The 24,114-nt window shown below is 45.5% G+C and overlaps 1 protein-coding gene across 2 annotated transcripts in view; it reads right to left on the reverse strand.

Annotated features, from left to right (window-relative positions):
• Window positions 1-24,114, reverse strand: part of LOC144610220 (metal transporter CNNM2-like) — a 38,409-nt gene that overhangs the window by 5,186 nt on the left and 9,109 nt on the right. Inside the window, exons 2-6 of one of the 2 annotated variants that reach the window (XM_078428810.1) lie at window positions 15,152-15,295; window positions 13,151-13,288; window positions 7,288-7,457; window positions 5,835-5,931; window positions 2,840-3,009 (exon numbers count right to left, since the gene is read on the reverse strand). In XM_078428810.1, coding sequence (XP_078284936.1) covers window positions 2,840-3,009; window positions 5,835-5,931; window positions 7,288-7,457; window positions 13,151-13,288; window positions 15,152-15,295 — 719 coding nt within the window. The remainder of the gene's footprint in view (window positions 1-2,839; window positions 3,010-5,834; window positions 5,932-7,287; window positions 7,458-13,150; window positions 13,289-15,151; window positions 15,296-24,114) is intronic. The other variant, XM_078428811.1, reaches the window with a different exon arrangement.

The following is a 24,114-nucleotide window of genomic DNA, read 5'->3' on the forward strand; positions in this document are numbered from 1 at the left end:
TGAAAAAAAATGTCTGTCCCATTAGGAAAGAAAACTGCCGATGCTGGTTTAAATCGAAGGTAGACACAAAGTGCTGGAGCAATTCAGTGGGTCAGTCAGCATCTCTGGAGAGAAGGAATGGGTGATGTTTCGGGTCGAGACACTTCTTTGTCTTTTCAGACTTTGTCCTGCCCCCTCCCCTGACATCAGTCTGAAGAAGGGTCGGGACCCGAAACCCATACTTAGCTTGAACAAAAGTCTGATAACAACAGAGGAGAAGCCGTTCTTGAATCTGGTGGTATGTGCTTTCTGGCTTTTGTGTCTACTGCCCGTCAGGGGAGAGAGAGAGAAGAGGGAATGACCGAGGTGTGAGTGGTCCTTGATTATAGTTGGTTGCATTCCAGAGGCAGCTCGCTCGCATGTAGGGGCATCCATAAGTTGGGTGTTCATACTCTGGGAATGGCCGCTACCAGCACACCATATTCAAGACACATGGAGAAGGTCCGGACCCGAGGCATCACCTATCTATGTTCTCCAGCGATGCTGCCCGACTCGCTCAGTTACTCCAGCACTTTGTCATTTTTAGTAAAACCAGTAACTGCAGTTCTTTGTTTTGTCAAGGGCACTGGACTTAGAAGCCAATATGGTGCAGATAACAGCGCCATTTAGTGGCGTTGAATGGTACTGCAGTCCAACCTATTAAAGGTTCCCATAGACTGATTAAATGACAGCTCCTCCATGTAAGTGTACGAGAGAGCACCAGGATGGATTTGTTAGCTGCTGTGAGGCTGCAGGCATCTTCTGCCGTGTGGGAACTCAGCAATATTCGTGGCAATATCATTGCACCTTGCAGAGAAATGCAAATGGTTGAATTTAGACACACCTCTTTAACCACAGAAACAAGGAACTGAGGATTCTGGTTTACGAAAGAGGACACAAAGTGCTGGAGTAACTTAACGGATCAGGCAGCATCTTAGGAGAACATAGATAGGTGACGTTTCAGGTCAGGACCCTTCCCCGAGAGGAATCAAAGGAGAAGTGGGCGGCACGGTAGCGCAGCGGTAGAGTTGCTGCTTTACAGCGAATGCAGCGCCGGACACTCAGGTTCGATCCTGACTACGGGTGCTGCACTGTAAGGAGTTTGTACGTTCTCCCCGTGACCTGCGTGGGTTTTCTCCGAGATCTTCCGTTTCCTCCCACACTCCAAAGACGTACAGGTATGTAGGTTAATTGGCTGGGTAAATGTAAAAATTGTCCCTAGTGGGTGTAGGATAGTGTTAATGTACGGGGATTGCTGGGCGGCACGGACTTGGAGGGCCGAAAAGGCCTGTTTCCGGCTGTATATATATGATATGATATGATAAGTTGTTGGGGGTGAGAGGCAAGAGTCCCGCCCTGAAACATTACCTAGCCATGTGTAGGAGGGAACTGCAGATGCTGCTTTACACCGAAGATAGACACAAAATGCTGAAGTAACTCAGTGGGACAGGCAGCATCTCTGGATAGAAAGAATGGGTGGCGTTTTGGGGTCGAGACCCTTCTTCAGACTGAGAGAGAGGGGAGAGGAAGACACAAATATGGAAGGGTAAAGTGTGAAAACAAGGGATCAATGGGGACAAGGATCGAGGAAGATGTAGAATAGAACATTGTTAGCTAGGGGAAGGTGTCAACGAGGCATACAAAGATAACATTTAATCAGGACAGTCGAACTGGTCAGAGTCCATGTTCTCCTGAGATGTTGCCTGACGTGCTCCAGCACTCTGTGACTTCTCTGGTTTAACCACACGTTGCCCTCAGTTGCCTATATTTTTATTTAAATATATTGGTGGGAAGCTGCATTTCTGATGTGGACTGTTTGGATTACAAACAGTTCTCTGTCGTAACCGGGAAAAGACCTGACATCTAATTGTTAACACAGAACGTTGCAAATAATATTGGTCCTGCACAAGATTTAATTGGAAGGAAACTATTTTAGTCATAAATTTCCAAACAATTAATTGTAAACACATAGTAATGTCATTTCAGTTATAGACTCATAGTCATAGAGTGATACAGTGTGGAAACAGGCCCTTCCGCCCAACTTGCCCACACCGGCCAACATGTCCCATCTACACAAGTTAATCCGACTGTGGAAACTGAAGGAATATGGATTGAAATTTGGCACAAGCAAGAATAGATGTTGTTTTCTGGGCAAAATAGAAACACACAAGGAATGGTGAGCTGAAAATCAGTTGGTAAAATAAAGACAAAGTGCTAGGGTTCCTGAGCAGGTCAAGCAGCACCTGTGGAGAGAGAAATAGTTATGGCTTCATTGCTGGCCCCAGCATTTTTTTTAAAAATCTCTGATTTCCAGCATCTGCAGTTCCTGAAAGGCACAAAGTGCTGGAGTAACTCAGCATTTCTGGAGGACATAGATGACGTTTTGGGTCGGGACGTGTTACTCCAGCACTTTGTGCCTTTCTTTGTAAACCAACATCTGCAGTTCCTTGTTTCTACATCTGCAGTTCTTGCATCAGTTGATGAAATGCTGGCCTCCAATTTTTTAAAGATACGGTAACAGCCTCAATATGATTATTCTCACCAGAGAACGACTGTGACTGGAACTCTCTGCCCTGATGGAAGCAGAATTAGTCACAGTTTATTAAATGGAACATTCTCTAAATCCCTGTAAAGCGTCTTTGAGTATATGAAAAGCGCTATATAAATGTAATGCATTATTATTATTATTATTATTATATATCTTGTCGTTAAAACAATCATGGGGAATGGAGAAAGGAGAAGGCAGTGTCACAAAGCCTTTCGATGCTCCTACAAAAAAAAGGTTCCGGCAGTGGGCCAAATACACCTTGTGCTTTCTCACCTTCACAAACTGTAGGTCCATCACTGCCCTGACAGAGAAATCAGGAATGTATTGATGTGTGGAAATACCCGTGACGCTTGGTACCATGGATGCTGCGGACTCCGATCGGTCAGCTTGATGTAGGGACGCAGAACGATTCATCTCACTGTTGCGAGAGGACGAGCGGGTATCTGAACAGGAGAGAGATCGAATTGCAACTCAATAAAACATATAAACAGTTGGCCTGGATATTGTAGGAAAATAACTGCGGATGCTTGTTCAATTTGAAGGTAGACACAAAATGCTGGAGTAACTCAGCGGGTCAGGCAGCATCTCAGGAGAGAAGGAATGGGTGACGTTTCGGGCCGACACCCTTCGTCAGACTGATCAATCCGAAGAAAGGTCTCGACCCGAAACGTCACCCATTCCTTCTCTTCCGAGATGCTGCCTGACCCACTGAGTTACTCCAGCATTTTGTGTCCACCTTCGGTTTGGATATTGTGTGCAGTTCTGGTCACCCCATTAGAGGAAGAATGCGGAGGCTTTGGAAAGAGTGCAGAAGAGCTTCAACAAATATTGCTGCCTGGATTAGAAGGTACTATATATAAGGAGAGGATAGACAAACTTGGATTGTTTTTTCTGAAGCGTCAGAGGTTGAGGAGAGACCAGCTAAAAGTTTACAAAAATCATGAGAGGCGTAGATAGGATAGACTGTCAGAATCTGTTTCCAAGGATGGAAGTCTCAAATATTAGGAATAGCTTTAAGATGAGAGAGGGAAAGATTAAAGGAGTTGCACAGGGCAAGTTTTGTTTAAAGAGAGTGGTGGGGACCTGGAATGTGCTGCCGGGTGTGATAGTGGAAGCAGGATAGTGGCGTATAATTTAACAGCATGTTCAGCACAGAGGGGCCTTTTTTGCGCTGTACTGTTCCAAGTGCTGTAAATGTACCAGTGATCCCCGCAGGTCTCACCACAACGGCACACGGTCTCAGTGAAATCAGCCACTGAGCTTCGGCATAGCCTATTCGGATGCCGCACTCAAGGGTCTGCAGGAGTAACGGCAGCGCTGTCTCGGTTGAGGACACTTTAGCTCACGTTTGCCTCCCCTGATATGCCCTCCCCTGCACCGACTCTCAGCGCCAGAGACCCGGGTTCGATCCTGGCCTCGGGTGTGTGGTTTATGCACGTTCTCCCTGTGACCGCGTGGGTTTCCTCTGGGTCCACTGGTTTCCACCCACATCCAAAAGACGTGGTTTAATTGGCTTTTATAAACTGTTTCTGATGTGTCGGGATGGATGTGAAAGTGGGATAACTAGTGTGAACGGGAGATCGATGGACGGGCTCGGTGGATTGAAGAGTCTGATTCCATGCTGCATCTTTCAATCAATCCCCAGACTCGGCATTCAGCTCCAAGGCAGGGACAGGAGTCACATGCTTGTTAGAGGAAGTCCAAGAGCCACAGACTTCTTCACACCAAAACCCTTGCTCACTTCAACCTCACAAATACATCATAGTAAGGGTTTGGAATGTAAAAACCGTGCAGACCCATGCATGATTTACCTTGGAACCAAGGAGTTAGAGAAACTGCTTTGAGGCTGCAAGTGCGGAGCCTGGAGATAGGAACTGGGAGATAGAGATGGAGCAACAGAGAGAGAACAAGATTAAACAGCACAGAACAAGAGCAGCAAGTGTTCACCTCCGCCAGATACATCAGCTCACCCTCAGCCAGCGCTGTCACCTTTTGTCTCATTCATTCATGTCCCCCTCCGTCATTGTTTTTCTAGGCCAGACACAGTGACGCCACTGGTAGAGCCATTGCGCTCAGTGACAGAGACCCAGGTTCCATCCTGACCTCGGGTGCGGTCTGTGTAGATTTTGCACATTCTCTCTGTGATCGTGTGGGTTTCCAACCACATCAAAAAGACGCGTGGGTTTGTAGGTTAATCAGCAAATTGTCCCCAGTGTCGAGGGAGTGGATGATAAAGTGAGATAACGAGAGTTCGATGGTCAGTGTAGACTTGGTGGGCCAAGGGCCTGTTTCCCTGCCGTATCCTCTAAACTAAACTTTTGGTTTCCATCCTACTACATACCTTCTCTTTGTTCTTCCCATCCTTTCCTCTTCTCACCAATTTAAAATACACTTGCTCTTAACTTTCCCTCATCCTGATGAAAGGTTGTCTACCCGAAACAATTCTCTCTGCAGATCTTGCAGATGCTGCAATTGTCCCCATTATTTCCCGCATCTTCAGGATTGCATCGATGCTCAGAAAGGGGGGGGGGGAGCATTTCTAAAGCAACTCTCACCTCTCTATGTCCTAAATTATGTTGCACAGAACAGAGAACTTCCAAAGTGTGGCCAAGGTTGTATGGAACACAGTTTCCAAATAAAAACAGATGTTTGAATAATCTGTTTTCATAACGTTGATTGAGGGAAATTTATTGGCCAGGATCCCACTTGGGATCTTTCACATCCAGTCAGGAAATCTGGTGAGGCTTGGGATTAATGTCTCGGATGCACCATCATCTCGGATACAACACTCCCCATGTCTTTGGAGGAAGTAGCACAGGACTGAGGCACCACTAATGGAGCAGGTGGAGTCTTGGAGCAAGCAAGAGACAAAATCATCCCTAACTGAGGCCATGTCAAGAATTTTAGAACTTTCTTTCTGAAATGTTGTGGTCAACTGGCAAATGCAATACTCAGATTTATATCAATACAGGAATTTGTTGAGCTGGAGAATGGAAGGTTGGAGAACCAAGACAAGAGACAACTTATCTTAAACCTATGGTATTTATTCACAAAATGCTGGAGTAACTTAGCAGGTCAGGCAGCATCTCGGGAGAGAAGGAATGGGTGACGTTTCGGGATGAGACCCTTCTTCAGACTGATCTAAAACCTATTGTGTTCTCGTGGAATGGTGGGATGAGCGTTAATCCTCTGCTCATTCCTTCAACTCTCTTGAATCTCTTGCAACCTTCTGTGAAATGTTAGCATCTTGCAAAGAGAACATTCTTACCTGGGAGAGAGCTGCCGAGAGCCATGGTGCCATAATAGGAGAAAGGTCCGGTCTCAAACTTCATGTCTTCCTTCCCAGCCTCCGTCTCCACCTTGCCCTATGGAGCAGGAGGGAACCGTTAAACAGGACACATTAAACTGGATGGATCACACTACATCACTGGAACCATGGTCCAAGTTTAACCGAATGCTATTAGACATCATGGTGTTCAGAGAAACACCGCAGACTCCCAAGATGATCCCATCCCACTGGCATTCCGGGGCACCACCTCCTCTGCAGTTGTGTGTCTCGCCAGGGGGACAGCACATACCCAGCACCTGTGATGAACAAGCCTTTTGCGTCGCCCGTTGATGGGAACGGTTGTTGGACCTATTGACGACCATCTCCCTCCTCACACCCCTCCATTGGAAGCCGTTGGCTTGCCTTTCTCCCAGGAGCAAAAAAGCAAGAGAAGTCAGTGGAAGAGAAGCGCATAGGAACAGAATTAGGCCATTCGGCCCATCAAATCTATTCTGCTGTTCAGTCATGGCTGATCTATCTTTCCTTCTCAACCCCATTCTAGACAATAGGTGCAGGAGTAGGCCATTCGGCCCTTCGAGCCAGCACCACCATTGAATGTGATCATGGCTGATCATTCTCAATCAGTACCCCGTTCCTGCCTTCTCCCCATACCGCCTGACTCCACTATCCTTAAGAGCTCTATCTAGCTCTCTCTTGAATGCATTCAGAGAATTGGCCTCCACTGCCTTCTGAGGCAGAGAATTCCACAGATTCACAACTCTCTGACTGAAAAAGTTTATCCTCATCTCCGTTCCAAATGGTCTACCCCTTATTCTTAAACTGTGGCCCCTTCTCCTGCCTTCTCCCCAGAACCTTTGACATTTGTACTAATCAAGGAGGCTGGGTAGGGGGGGCAGCAGCTCCTCTCTGCATACCTACATTAGTTATACCTGATGTTGCTTCAAATGAGGAGTCACCACCAAAAGACAAGAGTGAGAATGTTACTTTTTTTTTGCTCACTTAAAAAATGAAATTAATTTTAGTACCAGTGTTTTTGGTCATTTTTTAAAGAGTTTAAAATATTTTAATAATTTAATTACAGAATTTCCAGTATGCACTTGGGAACATTGCTTAACCTATTTTCCAACTCCCTTGGCCCATTGGACCTAGTAATTGCCCCCAGTAATTGCCATGGGGAGGGGGAGCTGAATCTAGCTCTATCAGCCGCGACAAACACTTGTTTCCCACAGCACCTTAAAAAGCATGAGATAGCCCGAGATGCTTCACAGTCACAATATCTACACAAGGCATTGGAGGAACAAAGTCAGTGAGTCATTGGTCTCAGAATCATATCTGACTGAATAGGTGTTTCTGGTTCAAGTGAGCACTCAAGTAAAGCAGTCGGCTGCTGCAGATTGTGAACTGGGAGGTACTTCAGGAAAGGAACCCTTACCTGTAAAATAAGGACAAAGTAGTCAACAGATTTGCCTCGCGTGTAGAGATAGTGGTCAGGAGCATGCTTGTTGTCCTCGTCATATTTGATCTCGTTAATGACGTCGGGATGTTTAAGGAGGCGCAGTAGAATCTTCTCCGAAATATATGCAGCAGTAAAATGGGTGATCTCTGAGGAGGAGGAGAGCAGAAGTGATTAGTTGGAGTAAACCATTGGGGCGTGGTTGCAGTGTGCATCACAAATACTTGAAGTATAGAAGCCCACGCTCCATGTATCTCTGCACCCTCGATCCAAGCTTTCAATGTGTGGTACTAGAGTGGGATTCACCAGCCTTCCTCTGGGGGGTGGGGTACAGTTGGAGTCGTCCCCCCCCCCCCCCAGAGTGGGACAGGAAAGAATGATATCACCACCAACTCCCCCCCAGGGGTTCCGGTGCGGGGGGGTTAATCCTTGTGGCACATGCTGCACAAAAGGGATCATGCTACCTGTCCCTCCACCCCACTTGCTGGGCTGGACTGATTGGGTTCTCGCCTTTCCTATTGGGAGGTATGGGATGGTTGACATTCTCCAGACTCACTTGGAAAATCCACACTCTGCGAAGTTGTGGTCAACTGTCTCCTCTCCGTAGCAACCACCCCACGGGCAGCCTGCACAGGTAACAAGATTCCAGCGGTGCAGGAAGGATCTGACTGAGAAGGTCCCCCTCACCCCCAGCCAAGCGAGGTCTTGGTGCTTGGTGGCGAGTTCTGACCGAGGCGTTCCTCCAGACAACCTGGGCAGTCTGCTCGGGGAACCATGCCACAGGACCAATCGAGTCCTTGTCCTGCAGTGCTTGCAGGATATTCCTTGCCGACCACTGCCTGATGGACTTGTGATCAATGGTGTTAGTCCTGAAGAACGTTTCCACGAAGGACAGACGGTGCAGCAGTGTCCAGCTAACTGGTTGGATAGCTGTTCAGCCCCTTTCTCTCCCCCTGGGAGATGGGCTGAACAGCTATCACTCACCACCTCTCCCAGCTGGTTAGGGTGGGATCACAGGGCAACAGTCACCACACACTGAACGAACCGTCCAACCCCATGATGCAGTTTGTATCATTCCCTTTCCACAATGACCACACGCCTTCTGTTGCCTTTGGTTTCCGCTACTCTTTTGACCAGTTTTGTTTCAGTCTTGTGATCTTGATGGTAAACAAGTCCATAAATAAGTAGGCTTGGTGCTGACTCATCATTGCCATGAGACCAGTAGGATAATCATCTATTCTTACTCAAGTCTTCAACAATAGTCCCCAACAGGATACCAATATCTTCTGAGCACTCTCTTCAAGGTTCACCACAGCTCCACCTCCCCATCACGCCATCCTGGTTTAGAGAAACAATTTGGAAACAGGCCCTTCAGACCATCGAGTCTGCACCAACCAGCAATCACCCGTTCACACTAGTTCTATCCTCCCCACCAGGATCAGGTTACAGAGGGCCAATTAACCTACAAACCCACACATCTTTAGGATTGTGAGGAAACCGTGCAACCGGAAAAAAACCCTACTCAATCACAGGGAGAATGTGCGAACTCCACACAGACAGCGCCCAAGGTCTCTGGCGCTGTGAAACAGTAGCTCTATCACTGCGCCAATGTGCCACCTTGGTTGTGGCTCCATTAGCCCAGAGGCTGCTCCCATGCTCTATATTCCACTGGGTGTCGGGAGCCTATTCTACTCGAGTTGCAGTGTGGCTGACTTAGTGCCCTCCCAACAACTTCCCACGAGGAATCACTAGGGTGATTTACAGAACGCCTGGCTGCAGCAGTATAAGTAGATAGAGCGGTAAAGAAAACACATGGTATGCTTGCCTTCATCGGTAGAGGCACTGAGTACAAAAGTTAGCAAGTCATGTTGCAGCTGTATAGAACTTTGGTTAGGCTACATTTGGAGTACTACATACAGTTCTGGTTGTCCCATTACCAGAGGATCTAGAGGTATTGGAGAAGGTGCATGAGGTTTACCAATATGTTGCCTGTATTGGAGGGTATTAGTTACAAGGAGAGGTTGGACAGACCTGGATTGGTTTCTCTGGAGTGTTGTAGGTTGAGGGGAGACCTGATAGAAATATATACAACTATGAGACACAGAGATAGGATACAGTTAGAACCTTTTTCTCCAGGGTGGAAAGTGTCACAGGCTAAAGGCCATTGTTTTAAGGTGAGAGGGGCAAAGTTTAAAGATGTACGAGGCAAGTTTTTGTTTTAAACACAGAGTGGTGAGTGCTTGGAACATGCTACTAGAGACTGATACAATAGGGCACTTGAGAGGCTTTTACTTAGGCAGATGGATGTGGATCACATGCAGGCAGTCAGAATCTTTCTCCCGGGGATGGAAATCTCAAAATACTAAAGGGCATAGCTGGAAGTTGGGAGGGGGGAAATTGAAAGCAGATGTGCGGGCAAGATTTTTTTTTTTTTAACACAGAGAGTGGTAGATGCCTGAAAAACATTCCCAGCAGTGGTGGTGGAGGCAGATACAATAGTGGCGTTTAATCGTCTTTAGAAAGGCACATGTATATGCAGGGACTGGAGGGATATGGATCATGTGCAGGCAAAAAAGGGAGTAATTAGCCAGCGAATAACACGAAGCTTGCAAAACCTGCGCCGTTTCCGATACACCCCATTGATGGCAGCACATGCACAGCAGAGAAAATGTGACAGCAACAAAAACGACAACTTGTTTTATAAACAAAATCTTTAACTCATGCAAGTTACAAGCTAAATCCCAAGGCAGCAATTGTGCTATTTCTTCCCCTCCACAGTTCGAGACAGACAAGATGGGTAATTAACTGGCTCCCTGTAATTAAGAATTACAGGGTGACTTGCGGCTGTCTGCGTTCAGTGAACCCATCTATCTAACTAACATGTCACCACCCAAGATGTGCTTTTCATAGCTAGGGGCCAGGGCTGACAACTAAAACAAAGTCATTCACAGCAGGAGTTTGGTTCACATCATCTGGTCCAAACCCACCTCAAATTTAAAATTCTCACTGTTGTTCACAAGTTATAGGAGTAGAATTAGGCCATTCGGCCCATAAAGTCTACTCCGCCATTCAATCATGGCTGATCTCTGCCTCCTAATTCCATTTTACTGCCTTCTCCCCATAACGCTTGACACCCATTCTAATCAAGAATTTGTCTATGTCTGCTTTAAAAATATCCACTGACTTGGCCTCCACAGCCCTCTGTGGCAATAAGTTCCACAGATTAAGTACCCTCTGACTAAAGAAGTTCCTCTTCACTTCCTTTCTAAAAGAGCGCCCTTTAATCCTGAGGTTATGACCTCTGGTCCTAGACTCTCCCACCAGTGGAAACATCCTTTCCACATCCACTATATCCAGTCCCTTCATTATTCTGTAAGTTTCAACGAGGTCTCCCCTCAACCTTCTAAACCCAACTGGCATAGGCCCAGTGCTGTCAAAGGGCCTACTCATTCCTGGAATCACTCTTGTAAACCTCCTCTGGACCCTCTCCAGAAACAGCACATTCTTCCTCAGATATGGGGCTCAGATTTGCTCACAGAACTCCAAATGCAGCCTTCCCAGCGCCTTATAGAGTCTCAGCATTACATCTCTGGTTTTGTATGCCACTCCACTCGATATAAATGCTAGCATTGAATTTGCCTTCCTTACTACCAATTCGACTTGCAAATGCACTTTTTGGGAGTCCTGCACCAGCACTTCCAAGTCCCTTTGCACCTCTGATTTCTGGATTCACTCTCCATTTAGAAAAAAATCTATGCCTTTATTCTTATTTTGTCTTCCCTGTATTAACTTTAATTTATATGCTGTAACTGTAATTCTTTTTTTGCACAATCCGCAGGCATTGCCACTTTCATTTCACTGCACATTGTGTATGTGTATGTGACAAATAAACGACTTGACTTGACAAATGGTGCCAGCACAACAACCTGGCTCTCAATAACAGTAAAACCAATGAACTGATTGTGGACTTTGGAAGAGGAAGGATGAGGGCCCACAATCCTGTTTATATCTACGGTAGCGCAGTGGTAGAGTTGCTGCTTTACAGCGAATGCAGCGCCGGAGACTCAGGTTCGATCCTGACTACGGGTGCTGCACTGTAAGGAGTTTGTACGTTCTCCCCGTGACCTGCGTGGGTTTTCTCCGAGATCTTCGGTTTCCTCCCACACTCCAAAGACGTACAGGTATGTAGGTTAATTGGCTGGGTAAAATGTAAAAATTGTCCGTAGTGGGGTGTAGGATAGTGTTAATGTACGGGGATCGCTGGGCGGCACGGACTTGGAGGGCCGAAAAGGCCTGTTTCCGGCTGTATATATATGATATGATATGATATGATATCGACTGGACGATGGTGGAGAGGGTCAAAAACTTCAAATTCCTGGGCGTGCATATTTCTGAAGATCTTTCCTGGACCCAGCACACTGATGCAATTATAAAGAAAGCACATCAACGCCTCTACTTCCTGAGAAGATTACAGAGATTCGGTATGTCAGAGAGGATTCACTTGAACTTCTGCAGGTGTACAGTAGAGAGGATATTGACTGGTTGCATCACGGCCTGGTTCGGCAACGTGAACGCCCAGGAGCGGAAAAGACCGCAAAACGTTGTGAACACTGCCCGGTCCATCACCAGCTCTGACCTCCCCACCATTGAAGGGATTTATCGGAGTCACTGCCTCAAAAAGCAGAAACCCACACCACCCTGGCCACGCTCTCATTTCACTCCTGCCATCGGGAAGAAGGTACAGGAGTCTGAAAACTGTAACTCCAGGTTCAGGAGCAGCTTCTTTCCTACAGCCATCAGGCTATTAAAACCACACGTGTGTGTGTGTGTGTGTGTGCGCGCACACGCATGCGCGCATGTGTTCTCTTGTGAGTGTGTGTATATATACACACTGAACTATTTTTTCTCTCTCCTTTATTATATTGTTTACAGTGTACCATGTTTGCACATTCTGTCATGCAACAGCAAGTAAGAATTTCATTGTTCTATCTGGGACATATAGCAATAAAACACTCTTGACTCTTATTACCAAAATGCATGACTCTGCACTTTGCTGTACTGTTCTGTTCACCTATCTTCTTCTCATATCTCTCCATCTCAATCTCCTTCAGTCATAGAACAGTATTGCACAAGAACAAACCCACGTCTATGTCAAACTTGGTATTGTGTTCTGAATGGCCTACTCCTGCACCTATTTTCTATGTTTCTAAAGGGCAGAAACTTGAGTTTGAGTTCAGTTTATAGACAATGGACAATAGGTGCAGGAGGAGGCCATTAGGCCCTTCGAGCCAGCACTGCCATTCAATGTGATCATGGCTGATCATTCTCAATCAGTACCCCATTCCTGCCTTCTCCCCATACCCCCTGACTCCGCTATCCTTAAGAGCTCTATCTAACTCTCTCTTGAATGCATTCAGAGAATTGGCCTCCACTGCCTTCTGAGGCAGAGAATTCCACAGATTCACAACTCTCTGACTGAAAAAGATTTTCCTCATCTCAGTTCTAAGTGGCCTACCCCTTATTCTTAAACTATGGCCCCTTGTTCTGGACTCCCCCAACATTGGGACATGTTTCCTGCCTCTAATGTGTCCAACCCCTTAATAATCTTATACGTTTCGATAAGATCCCCTCTTATCCTTCTAAATTCCAGTGTATACTCATTATTGTCATGTGTACCGAGGCACAGTGAAAAGCTTTTGTTGCATGCTATCCAGTCAGCGGAAAGACAATACGTGATTACAATCGAATCATCCACAGTGTATACATTATAAAGGGAATAACGTGAATAGCGTTTAGTGCAAGAGAAAGCCAGCAATCTTGGCACAAAGAAACAACCTCTCACCTGTGGATAGGAAGCGATGAGCAGCAAGGAGCAGCTGAGGGGACACCTTGATTTGCACCTCAGCAACAGTTGGCTTGAAGGCAGAGAAGTCCCTTTTGTTGCTGTAGTGAACCGTCTTCATTTTTGATCGATTGTCAGCTGAAAACAACAGAGTTTAGTTTAATCTACAGATGCTCCTGTGCCCACTGATTCCATGCCAACCATTGATCACATATTCACACTAGTTCTGTTATTCCACTTTCGTGTCCACTCCCTACACACTCGGGGTAATTTACGGAGGCCAATTAAACCCACACGGAGAACGTGCAAACTTCACAGCGACAGCACCCGAGGTCGGGATCAAACCCTGGTGCAATCTCTGGCGCAGTGAGGCAGCAGCTATACCAGCTGGGCCACTCTGCCATCCCAGAGAACATGCACAACTAAAAACGACTTCACCAAACATTCCTGTTCCTAACAGTACAGGCCCTTTGGCCCACTATGTCTGTGCCAAACATGATGCCAAGATCAACTTTTATCTGCCTGAATATAATTCACATCCCTCCATTCCCTGCATTGCCATATGCTAGCCAAGACTCTTAAATTCCACTATCATACCTATTTAATGGGACCTCATGTTTTTTTTTCCACTCAGAGGGTAGTCTGTATCTGGCAAAAGCTGTCAGAGAAAGCTATAGAAGCAGATCAAAGTATAACTTTTAAAAGTCATTTGAATAGATATACGACTAGTTTAGTTTAGATAGGAAAGGTTTAGAGGGCTATGGGCCAAATGAAGACAGATAAGATTAGCCCATTCCTTCTCTCCCGAGATGCTGCCTGACCTGCTGAGTTACTCCAGCATTTTGTGAATAAATACTTTCGATTTGTACCAGCATCTGCAGTTATTTTCTTACATTAGATTAGCCCAATATGTCAACTTGGGCTACCCCTATTTAAGAATAAGGGGTAGGCCATTTAGAACTGAGATGAGGAAAAACATTTTCAGTCAGAGAATGGCCGACAGAGGTTAGTGGAAATCAGAAGGTCCGTCTCCATATAGTTCTTTAGGCCTGGGAGGTCTGAAAATATCAAGTCAAGTCAAGTCAAATTTATTTGTCACATACACATACACGATGTGCAGTGAAATGAAAGTGGCAATGCCTGCGGGTTGTGCACAAAAAAGAATTACAGTTACAGCATATAAATAAAGTTAATAAGTTACTATTAGTGTCGACAAAAATTTAGTCTCTGGGGTTATAAAAGTTGACAGTCCTGATGGCCTGTGGGAAGAAGCTCCGTCTCATCCTCTCCGTTTTCGCAGCGTGACAGCGGAGGCGTTTGCCTGATCGTAGCATCTGGAACAGTCCGTTACTGGGGTGGTAGGGGTCCCTCATGATCTTGCTTGCTCTGGATCTGCACCTCCTGATGTATAGGTCCTGCAGGGGGACGAGTGTAGTTCCCATGGTGCGTTCTGCCAAAGCACTACTCTCTGCAGGGCCATCCTGTCCTGGGCAGAGCTGTTCCCAAACCAGACTGTAATGTTGCCGGACAGGATGCTCTCTACAGCCCCAGAGTAGAAGCAATGAAGGATCCTCAGAGACACTCTGAATTTCCTCAGTTGTCTAAGGTGGTAAAGGCGCTGCTTAGCCTTACCCACCAGTGTGGCAATGTGCGTTGCCCACGTCAGATCCTCTGTGATGCGGACTCCCAAGTATTTAAAACTGCTCACCCTATCCACAGTAGACCCATTTATCTCCAGTGGCGTGTACATCCTTGGATGTTTAGCCCTTCTGAAGTCCACAATCAGCTCCTTTGTTTTAGTGACATTCAAGAGGAGGCTATTGTCCTGACACCAGAGTGCCAGATCAGCCACCTCAAATCCGAGACTGAACAATTTCCATGCGAGTTAATAGGATTTTGGAATAAAGTGGTATGGATAGAGTTAAGAAACTGTAGGACTTCCAACTGAACGTCGGATTGTGCCGCCTTTGCTGCATTCTAATATGTATCAAAGCAACTCACTGTATAAATCTGATTCATCCAGAATCTCTGATTTGATGATCTCTTCAATAACATCCTCGAGAGTAACAAGTCCCAGCACCTCGTAGAAGGGATCTCCCTCACCCTCGCTGTTCACTTTCTGTACAATCGACAGGTGTGATTTACCTGAGAACAGACATCATTAAAAATAAGCACAAATCATTAAAAAATACATCGAAACAGAAAAGGAACATTACAACAGATAACATCAATCTCAATTGGAAGACTGGAGCGACTGGGCTTGTATAAAAGACTGGAGCGACTGGGCTTGTATACACTGGAATTTAGAAGGATGAGAGGGGATCTTATCAAAACGTATAAGATTATTAAGGGGTTGGACACGTTAGAGGCAGGAAACATGTTCCCAATGTTGGGGGAGTCCAGAACCAGGGGCCACAGTTTAAGAATAAGGGGCATGCCATTTAGAACTGAGATGAGGAAAAACCTTTTCAGTCAGAGAGTTGTGAATCTGTGGAATTCTCTGCCTCAGAAGGCAGTGGAGGCCAATTCTCTGAATGCATTCAAGAGAGAGCTAGATAGAGCTCTTAATGATAGCGGAGTCAGGGGGTATGGGGAGAAGGCAGGAACGGGGTACTGATTGAGAATGATCAGCCATGATCACATTGCATGGCGGTGCTGGCTCGAAGGGCCGAATGGCCTCCTCCTGCACCTATTGTCTATTGTCAATTCCGTCATTTGCAAAGGAAAGCTTTCGTTAATTTTCTTAAACACACCGTTCTCAAGCAAAGCCCTGTTTAGAGGACAGTGCTGTATCACAACTAATGGAGCTGCTGCCTCAGGAGGCTGAGGGGTGATCTTATAGAGGGGTATAAAATCATGAGGGGAATAGGCAGGTTGAATGCATTCCCCTATCCCAGGGAAATAGTTTCTTTTGCTCCATGGTAGGGGAAATCATGCATTAGGGAATATAGGTTTAACGTGAGAGGGGAAAAGATTTCATAGGAAGCAAAGGAGCACCTTTTTCACACAAAGGATGGTGGATCAATGGAACAAGCTACCAGAGGGCATGGTTGAAGCAGGTACATTTGAAGGACACTAGGACAGGTACTTTGATCGGAAAGATTTAGAGGGATATGGGTCAAACATATAAATGGAACTAGCTTGGATAGAACATTTTGGTCAGCACAGACATGTTGGCCTGCTTCCATGCTGTTCTGTAATTCACAGCTTCAGCATCCTGCCCTTAATGTGTCGATGAATGATAATCCGGGTTGGGGAGAAGTTGATAGGAGCGTGTGGAGAAATGTGTAGGACGGCACAGTGGCGCAGCGATAGAGTTGCTGCTTTACAGCGCCAGAGACCCGGGCTCAATAATGACCTGGGGTGCTCTCTGTACGGAGTTTGTACGTGCTATGACAATGTGGGTTTTCTCTAGGTGCTCCCGTTTCCTTCCACCTTCCAAAGACGTGCCGGTTTGTAAGTTAGTTGGCTTTTGTAAATTGTCCCTAGTGTGTAGGACAGAACAAGTGTATGGGTGACAGTTGGTCGCCGGGACTCAGTGGGCCGAAGAGCCTGTTTCCACATTGTGTCTCTAAACTAAACTAGTGTGAACAGTTTTATTGTTGGCACAGACTTAGTAGGTTCAAGTGTTGCCTATTTCTACTCTGTATGACTCTAGATACAAGAGTAAAGCTCCCTTTTAGTTGCAGTTTCACCATATGGTGCTGGGATGGGGATTCTGTTTGCTATTCCCTGAACAAGTTGATGGATCAGCAGAATATATCTGTAGCTCCCCCAACTCAGGGATGGGACTGCCATCTCACTCTGGCAAAGCAGCTATCCATTTTCTTCCATCCCTCTGCACTCTCCCTACTGTGCTCAATTACTTTAAATTAAAGTTACCACTGAATCTGCTTCCCCCACCCTGCACTCGAGATCACAACAGATTGGCACATCAAAATATCTCAACTTGCTACTGGTTCATGCCAATTATCTTAAATTGGTACCTTCTGGTTATTGACCCACTTGCCAGAGGGAACAGTTTCTCCTTATCATCATAACTATTTATATTAAGTCTCCTTTAACTATCCCCGTCTCCAAAGAAAACACCCTGCTTCTCCGGTCTCTAATCTCTCACCAATGGTTATGATAGCCTAAATCATCCTTTGGCCCCAGTTTCACATTCTGCAATAACGGCAGATTGCTAGTTTCCAATCAAAACGATTTCATTCCCACATAACTTCTTTTTTAAGAACTCAATTACACGTTGTTGTTGAATACAGACTTATTACAAAAGTGTATGTGTCTGCAATTAATTGGAAAAATTGGTGACCTCATGGACCACGAGGATCGGCTCATGGACGCCAAATTAAAAATGCAACTTGTGTTGTTGCCATAAGCCAGCTTGATACACTGTTGGACCTCAGTCCTAAATTTAAACCTTAAATAACAGTGTTCGCATACAACAAATACCATCTGCCTCCACATCTCACTGGACGATCATGCACAAAAACTAGGTTGTTTTTTACTCGTTTTACCTCTCATCTGATCTTTTTATGTCTTTATACACTGCCTTAAATCCATGTAACCAATTTTCTAAGAGTAGATCCAGCTTTGCCCCGTCCTGTGTTGGGCCTGCTACAAATTATCTTCAAGATTCAAAGTTCTTAAAAATATAGTCTTAACCTGGCCTTAATGGCTCGTTGTTCCCCATTCAATCCAAAAGCTCATTCTCTGTAGTGAATGGTACTGGGTCAGATTCCCAGTGGGGATAGAGACACAAGGGACAGAAGTTGCTGTCTCCAAACGAGAGAACACAGACAGTTTCCCTGCTTTTTGTTGTACAAAGTCCAAAGTTCATTTGTTTTTGGCTGTACAGTCAACGTAGTAGTTTTGCAATCTAACGCTGAATCATATCAGATTTGTAATTGGAGAGGAACGGAATGCCAGATGGCACCACATGTAAACAAACCAAGAGCACTGCGAGATACATTTTTCCCTGAAAATGAAACTGAAATGCAATGGAATGTTTTCAGCAAACATAAGTATTTGGTTTGCAAATGATATGCCCTGCATCAGAGAAATAGAAATAATGGCCTTAGACATTCAAAAGGGAAACATGCAAAGGAATAATTTACAGTGCTTCGGGGAAGGAGAAACATAGAAAATAGGTGCAGGAGTAGGCCATTCGGCCCTTTGAGCCTGCACCACCATTCAATATGATCATGGCTGATCATCCAACTCAGTATCCCGTACCTGCCTTCTCTCCATACCCCCTGATCCCTTTATCCACAAGGGCCACATCTAACTCCCTCTTAAATATAGCCAATGAACTGGCCTCAACTACCTTCTTTGGCAGAGAATTCCACAGATTCACCACTCTCTGTGTGAAAGAAAACTTCTCATCTTGGTCCTAAAAGACTTCCCCTTATCCTTAAACTGTGACCCCTTGTTCTGGACTTCCCCAACATCGGGAACAATCTTCCTGCATCTAGCCTGTCCAACCCCTTAAGAATTTTGTAAGTTTCTGTAAGATCCCCCATCAATCTTCTAAATTCCAGCGAGTACAAGCCGAGTCTATCCAGTCTTTCTTCATATGAAAGTCCTGCCATCCCAGGAATCAATCTGGTGAACCTTCTCTGTTCTCCCTCTATGGCAAGAATGTCTTTCCTCAAATTAGGAGACCAAAACTGTACGCAATACTCCAGGTGTGGTCTCACCAATGCCCTGTACAACTGCAGCAGAACCTCCCTGCTCCTATACTCAAATCCCCTCGCTATGAATGCCAAGATTATTGTATTTTTCAAGGGATGCTCAGGGATGATGGGTGAAATGGCATATTTCTATGACTTGATATTAAACACTTTGCCAGACAGTCTAAGTGACTAGTATTGACCTGTGCATACTTTTCCAGTCAAAAATCAGCAGTGAAATCCAATCCATCAACAGCTTAAAGTATTACAGATAAATGACTTAACCTGAAAATCCAATTTTAAGTATACATTTTTAATGTTACCATACAAGGAGAAATTCTGTTTGCATTAATACAGAGGGATCACATTCAAAGCATTTTTTTAAATGAACTTCATGTAACTTTCCATAACATGCACCCCATCCCCGGGCACTTTCCCCTGCAACCGCAGGAGATGCAACACCTGTCCCTTTACCTCCCCCCTCAACTCCATCCAAGGACCCAAACAGTCTTTCCAGGTGAGACAGAGGTTCACCTGCACCTCCCCCAACCTCGTCTATTGTATCTGCTGCTCTAGATGTCAACTTCTTTACATTGGCGAAACCAAACGCAGGCTCGGCGTTCGTTTCGCTCAACACCTTCGCTCAGTCCGCCTTAACCAACCTGATCTCCCGGTGGCTGAGCACTTCAACTCCCCCTCCCACTCCCAGTCTGACCTTTCTGTCATGGGCCTCCTCCAGTGCCATAGTGAGGCCCACCGGAAATTGGAGGAACAGCACCTCATTTCGCTTGGGCAGCTTGCAGCCCAGCGGTATGAACATTGACTTCTCCAACTTTAGATAGTTCCTTTGTCCCTCTCTTCCCCTCCCCCTTCCCAGTTCTCCCTCTATCTTCCTGTCTCCACCTATATCCTTCCTTTGTCCCGCCCCCCTGACATCAGTCTGAAGAAGGGTCTCGACCCGAAACGTCACCCATTCCTTCTCTCCTGAGATGCTGCCTGACCTGCTGAGTTACTCCAGCATTTTGTGAAATAGATATCATATTGATCTCGCAGTAACAGAGACATCCTCTGTTTCATTTGATTCAGAGCTGGAGTCAGGAGCACATACATCAGTCTGAACAACAAAAGCCACTTTGGGTCTATTCCAGTGCTAATTACCACTGACATGGCAAGTGTCTCAGTACTGTCTAAGAATCTGTGTAGTGATTGAAGATGGTTAGATGCCTTCTAAATTAACTGTGGTTCTTTTCTCATAGGAAGGAAATCCGAGACAGAGGATACTGGTCCCCATGCAGCGTCACGAGACACTTACTTATAAATGTTGGGGCTATTACAGAACAGTGCTCCTGTCAAAGGTAGACACAAAATACTGGAGTAACTCAGCAGGTCAGGCAGCATCTCTGGAAAGATGCTTCTCTCCAGAGATGCTGCCTGACCCACTGAGTTACTCCAGCATTTTGTGTCTACCTTCGATTTAAACCAGCATCTGCAATTCTTTCCTACACACAGTGCTCCTGTCTACTGGCAGGTTGAAGTGTACATGATTACGCACACCTATACCTGAGAGAAGGTGTAGAGGGAGCTTTAGTCTGCATTCTGTTTATCCCATCCCAGCCAAACTGTCTGGACCAGGAATGTTTGATGTTCAACATAAAGTGAGATTTATGGGCACAGTGGGGCAGCGGCAGAGTTGCTGCTTTACAGCGTCAGAGACCTGGGTTCGATTCTGACCATGGGCGCTGGCCACAAGGAGTTTGTACGTTCTCCCCGTGACTGCGTGGATTTTCTCCAGTTGCTCCGGTTTCCTCCAACATTCCAAAGACGTGCAGATTTGTAGATCAGTTGGCTTCTATAAATTGAACCTACGGTATAGGATAGAACTTGTACATGGGTGATCATTAGTCGGCACGGATTCGGAGGGCCAAAGGGCCTAATGCCATGTTGTATCTCTAATCTAAAGCTAAACTATATTATTGATTATTGTATATTTATTGTGCACTATTGCATTAATGGGCCTGTAAAGCTGCAGCAAGCAAGAATTTAATTGTGGAGACACAAGAAACTGCAGATGCTGAACTCAGCAGGTCAGGTCATCTAAATTGTGACCCCAAATCATCACAAAGAACATATTACCACTTGCGGCAGGCCTCCAGGATAGAGGACAACTTGCTTTCTTCCGCGATTTAGTTTAATTTAGTTAAGAGATACAGCCTGGTCACAGGCCCTTCAGCCCATCAAGTCCACACCAGCCATCGATCACCTGTACACTAGTTCCATGTTATCTCACTTTTTGCATCCTACACATTAGGGGCAATCCACAAACACCAATTACCCTGCAAACCTGCACATCCTGGAATATTGTTGGAAACCGGAGCACCTGGAGGAAACCCACGCAGTCACAGGGAGAATGTACAAACTCCGCACAGGCAGCACCTGTAGTCAGGATTGAACCAGACGTGCCATTGTGCCGCCCGAGAAACAACAATCAGAGAGAGAGAGAGAGGTGACTGAAGAGACCAAGGTTGCAACTGTCGGTTCTGCCACAAACGGGGCAAGAGATATTTGGTGAGACAGGACTGGGTAATTTCCTACATTGCAATACTTCATTGGCTCAGGGATATCCTGAAGTCATGAGAAACACTGCACAAAGCCTTTCATTTTCTTAATTACCTTGTGAGCATTCACGTCCACAGCCCAGATAGCAGCTAGTAGTCACGACTCATTGCTCACCAGGCATTGATATTGTGGATAATTATACTTGTTTATCCACAGGGTACAAATGCATGTGGGAGGGGGGGAATATAAATACCTACTTAACTCAATAACCTTTGAAAGGTCGTCTAACAGGCTTGTTTCTGTCCTCCAGCATCAGCTGTCGAGAAGCAACCACTTCACTGTGGTTCAGAAACCATAGAAGGACAGATTTCCACCTCCAAGAGTTCTTCATATTCAGGAGAACAACTTGCATCCACTCCTGTTTTGTGGGTTGTGAGCTGGCCAACTGTGCAAACTACAGTTAGGGTAGGTGTTGGTAACAGGGTGAGTGGGTGGTTGATTGACGAGGCGACTTGTACCTTCTATCACTCACTGTATGAGCCCAAAGCACGGTCTCTAGCTTCTCAACACCATCCCAAGTGTTCTGTCTCCAATTTCCCCCCCAAATTGCATCACAGTATACGCAGTGGTCCCGAAAGCAATTGGTACATTGGCCTCCATCAGTCAGGGTATGGAGTGTAGAAGTTGTAATGTTATGTTACAGTACAAGACGTACAGAATGTTGGTGAGACCACACTAGGAGTACTATGTTCAGTTTTGGTCACTCTGCTGTACGTGAGGTGTCTTTAAGCTGAAGTTAGTGCAGAAAAGACATGAGGATGTTGCCAGGACTCGAATGGCTGAGCTATAGGGAGAGGTTCGGCAGGCTAGGACTTTATTCCTTGGAATGCAGGAGATTGAGGGTTGATCTTATCATCACCCTTCATCCTCCTGCGCTCCAATGAATAAACCCCTTGAATCCATTCCTCTTCTTGCCTGGCAAACTCTTCTATACCTGCTGATAATAAATCTAAACCCAAGCTGTGCAGAGCAGCAACATTAAGTGTCTGGGCTATTGTAAATCACCGTTCCTCTTCACTGCACCCAAGGTTAATGCAGAGTATATTATTATTCACTCCTATACCCAGCCTGGAGTGACAAGGATCCAATAAAGCCACAATCGCCCTGGAGCCAGGTAGCCTGTCAAAACTTGTGTCCCAAATTGTTACTCCCATTATACTGCCACCACTGTTTCCAACAGGTGGGAATGGCTGTCATCAGCAAACCTGGCCCTGGTGGAAAATTCAGGTTTTACCTAATTCACAAACAATGCTTAGAAGCATCAAACGCACAGAGTTTCCCACCTCCCAAAATGAATAATAATAATAAACCTACCTGACACTTGTATAAGATACGTGATATTTCCACCAACAGTTCAAGCATTGCAAATTCTCTCGGTCTATGGAAACAGAGGACTACCCCCCCCCCCCCTCCCCACACACACAAACACATTCCTATCAACTCTCCTCATTGACCCATTTGGCTTTTGCCACCAAATGCAATCTTAAACATAAACTTTCCACGATAAAAACATTAGACAAAGTTGCAGTTGGAGTCGTCGCTGCCTCTCGGCTTCAGAGACTGGAGCATCAGTAGGAACCACGGTAGAACGTGCAAACTCCCCACAGACAGCACCAGAGGTCAGGATGGAAGCTGGGTCTCTGCCATTGTGCTACCTTGTTGCCCCCTCAGGGCTTTGGGAATCTGCTGCCTGACACTGCCCTTTACAAATGCACATTTTTATCTTTTGTATTCTCACACAAAGTTCTTTGCACATGTAACGCACACTTCCATCAAAACATGACGTCTGATAATCTCCCATCGCTATTCTTAAGTGCGGTGAAGATCTCCCTGCTACTTTGGAAAACTATTACATGTAGGGCAGGTTTGCCCATGATTAAATTTCTGATGTGGAAGCATGCTTTGTTGTGTTTTGTTACAAGTGTCCACGCTTTAACGGTGCTCAACTGGTTGTACAGTAGCTGACGATAACCTGAGGTGAGGAAAATTCCTACGGAATGTAATCCAGGAATATTCCATTCACCCAGTTTATGACAAACTCTCAACAAAGACCTTCACTGCTCACTTAAGAACAAAAAAAGACAGTTAATTATTGTCAGGTGTACCAAAGACTGTGAAAAGCTTTTTTGTTGCATGCTATCAGGCAGTGGAAAAACTATACATGTAGATGATACATGAATCCTGTACAGACACAGGATAAAGGGTGTAATGTTTAGAGCAAGATAAGGTGCAAGACTTGTTGCAAGACCCACTGAGAGTGTAAAATGGAGCTCACTTGTTCTAGATGCTGTCAGCTAACCAAGGAAAGCAGGCCAAATATATGGGATGTATACTCTGGACAATTCAAGTGCAGCATGTTGTGTGATTTACAGAATTTCCCAATTGGAAGGAGAGACAGGGTCAGAAAGTTGTGATACATTTAGCACATCTACCATTAGACTTAGCCTTTTCCCCAGGTAATACACAGCAATAAGCAGAAATCTGAGACAATTAAAAATAAAGAAAACTGCACATGCTATAAATAAAAGTGCTTGAAACTCTGTCTGTGGTGAGACAAGCAGAATCGACAACTCAGGTCAATGCAATTTCCTCAACTCTATCGTAACATCTCAAATCCTTTGTCCATTCACAGCAGAGGCTGGAGGACAAAATGTGTCCTTTACTTTCCTAGACGTG

This window comes from Rhinoraja longicauda, chromosome 36 (genome assembly GCF_053455715.1).
Source record: "Rhinoraja longicauda isolate Sanriku21f chromosome 36, sRhiLon1.1, whole genome shotgun sequence".
In the NCBI taxonomy this organism is placed as follows: domain Eukaryota; kingdom Metazoa; phylum Chordata; class Chondrichthyes; order Rajiformes; family Arhynchobatidae; genus Rhinoraja; species Rhinoraja longicauda.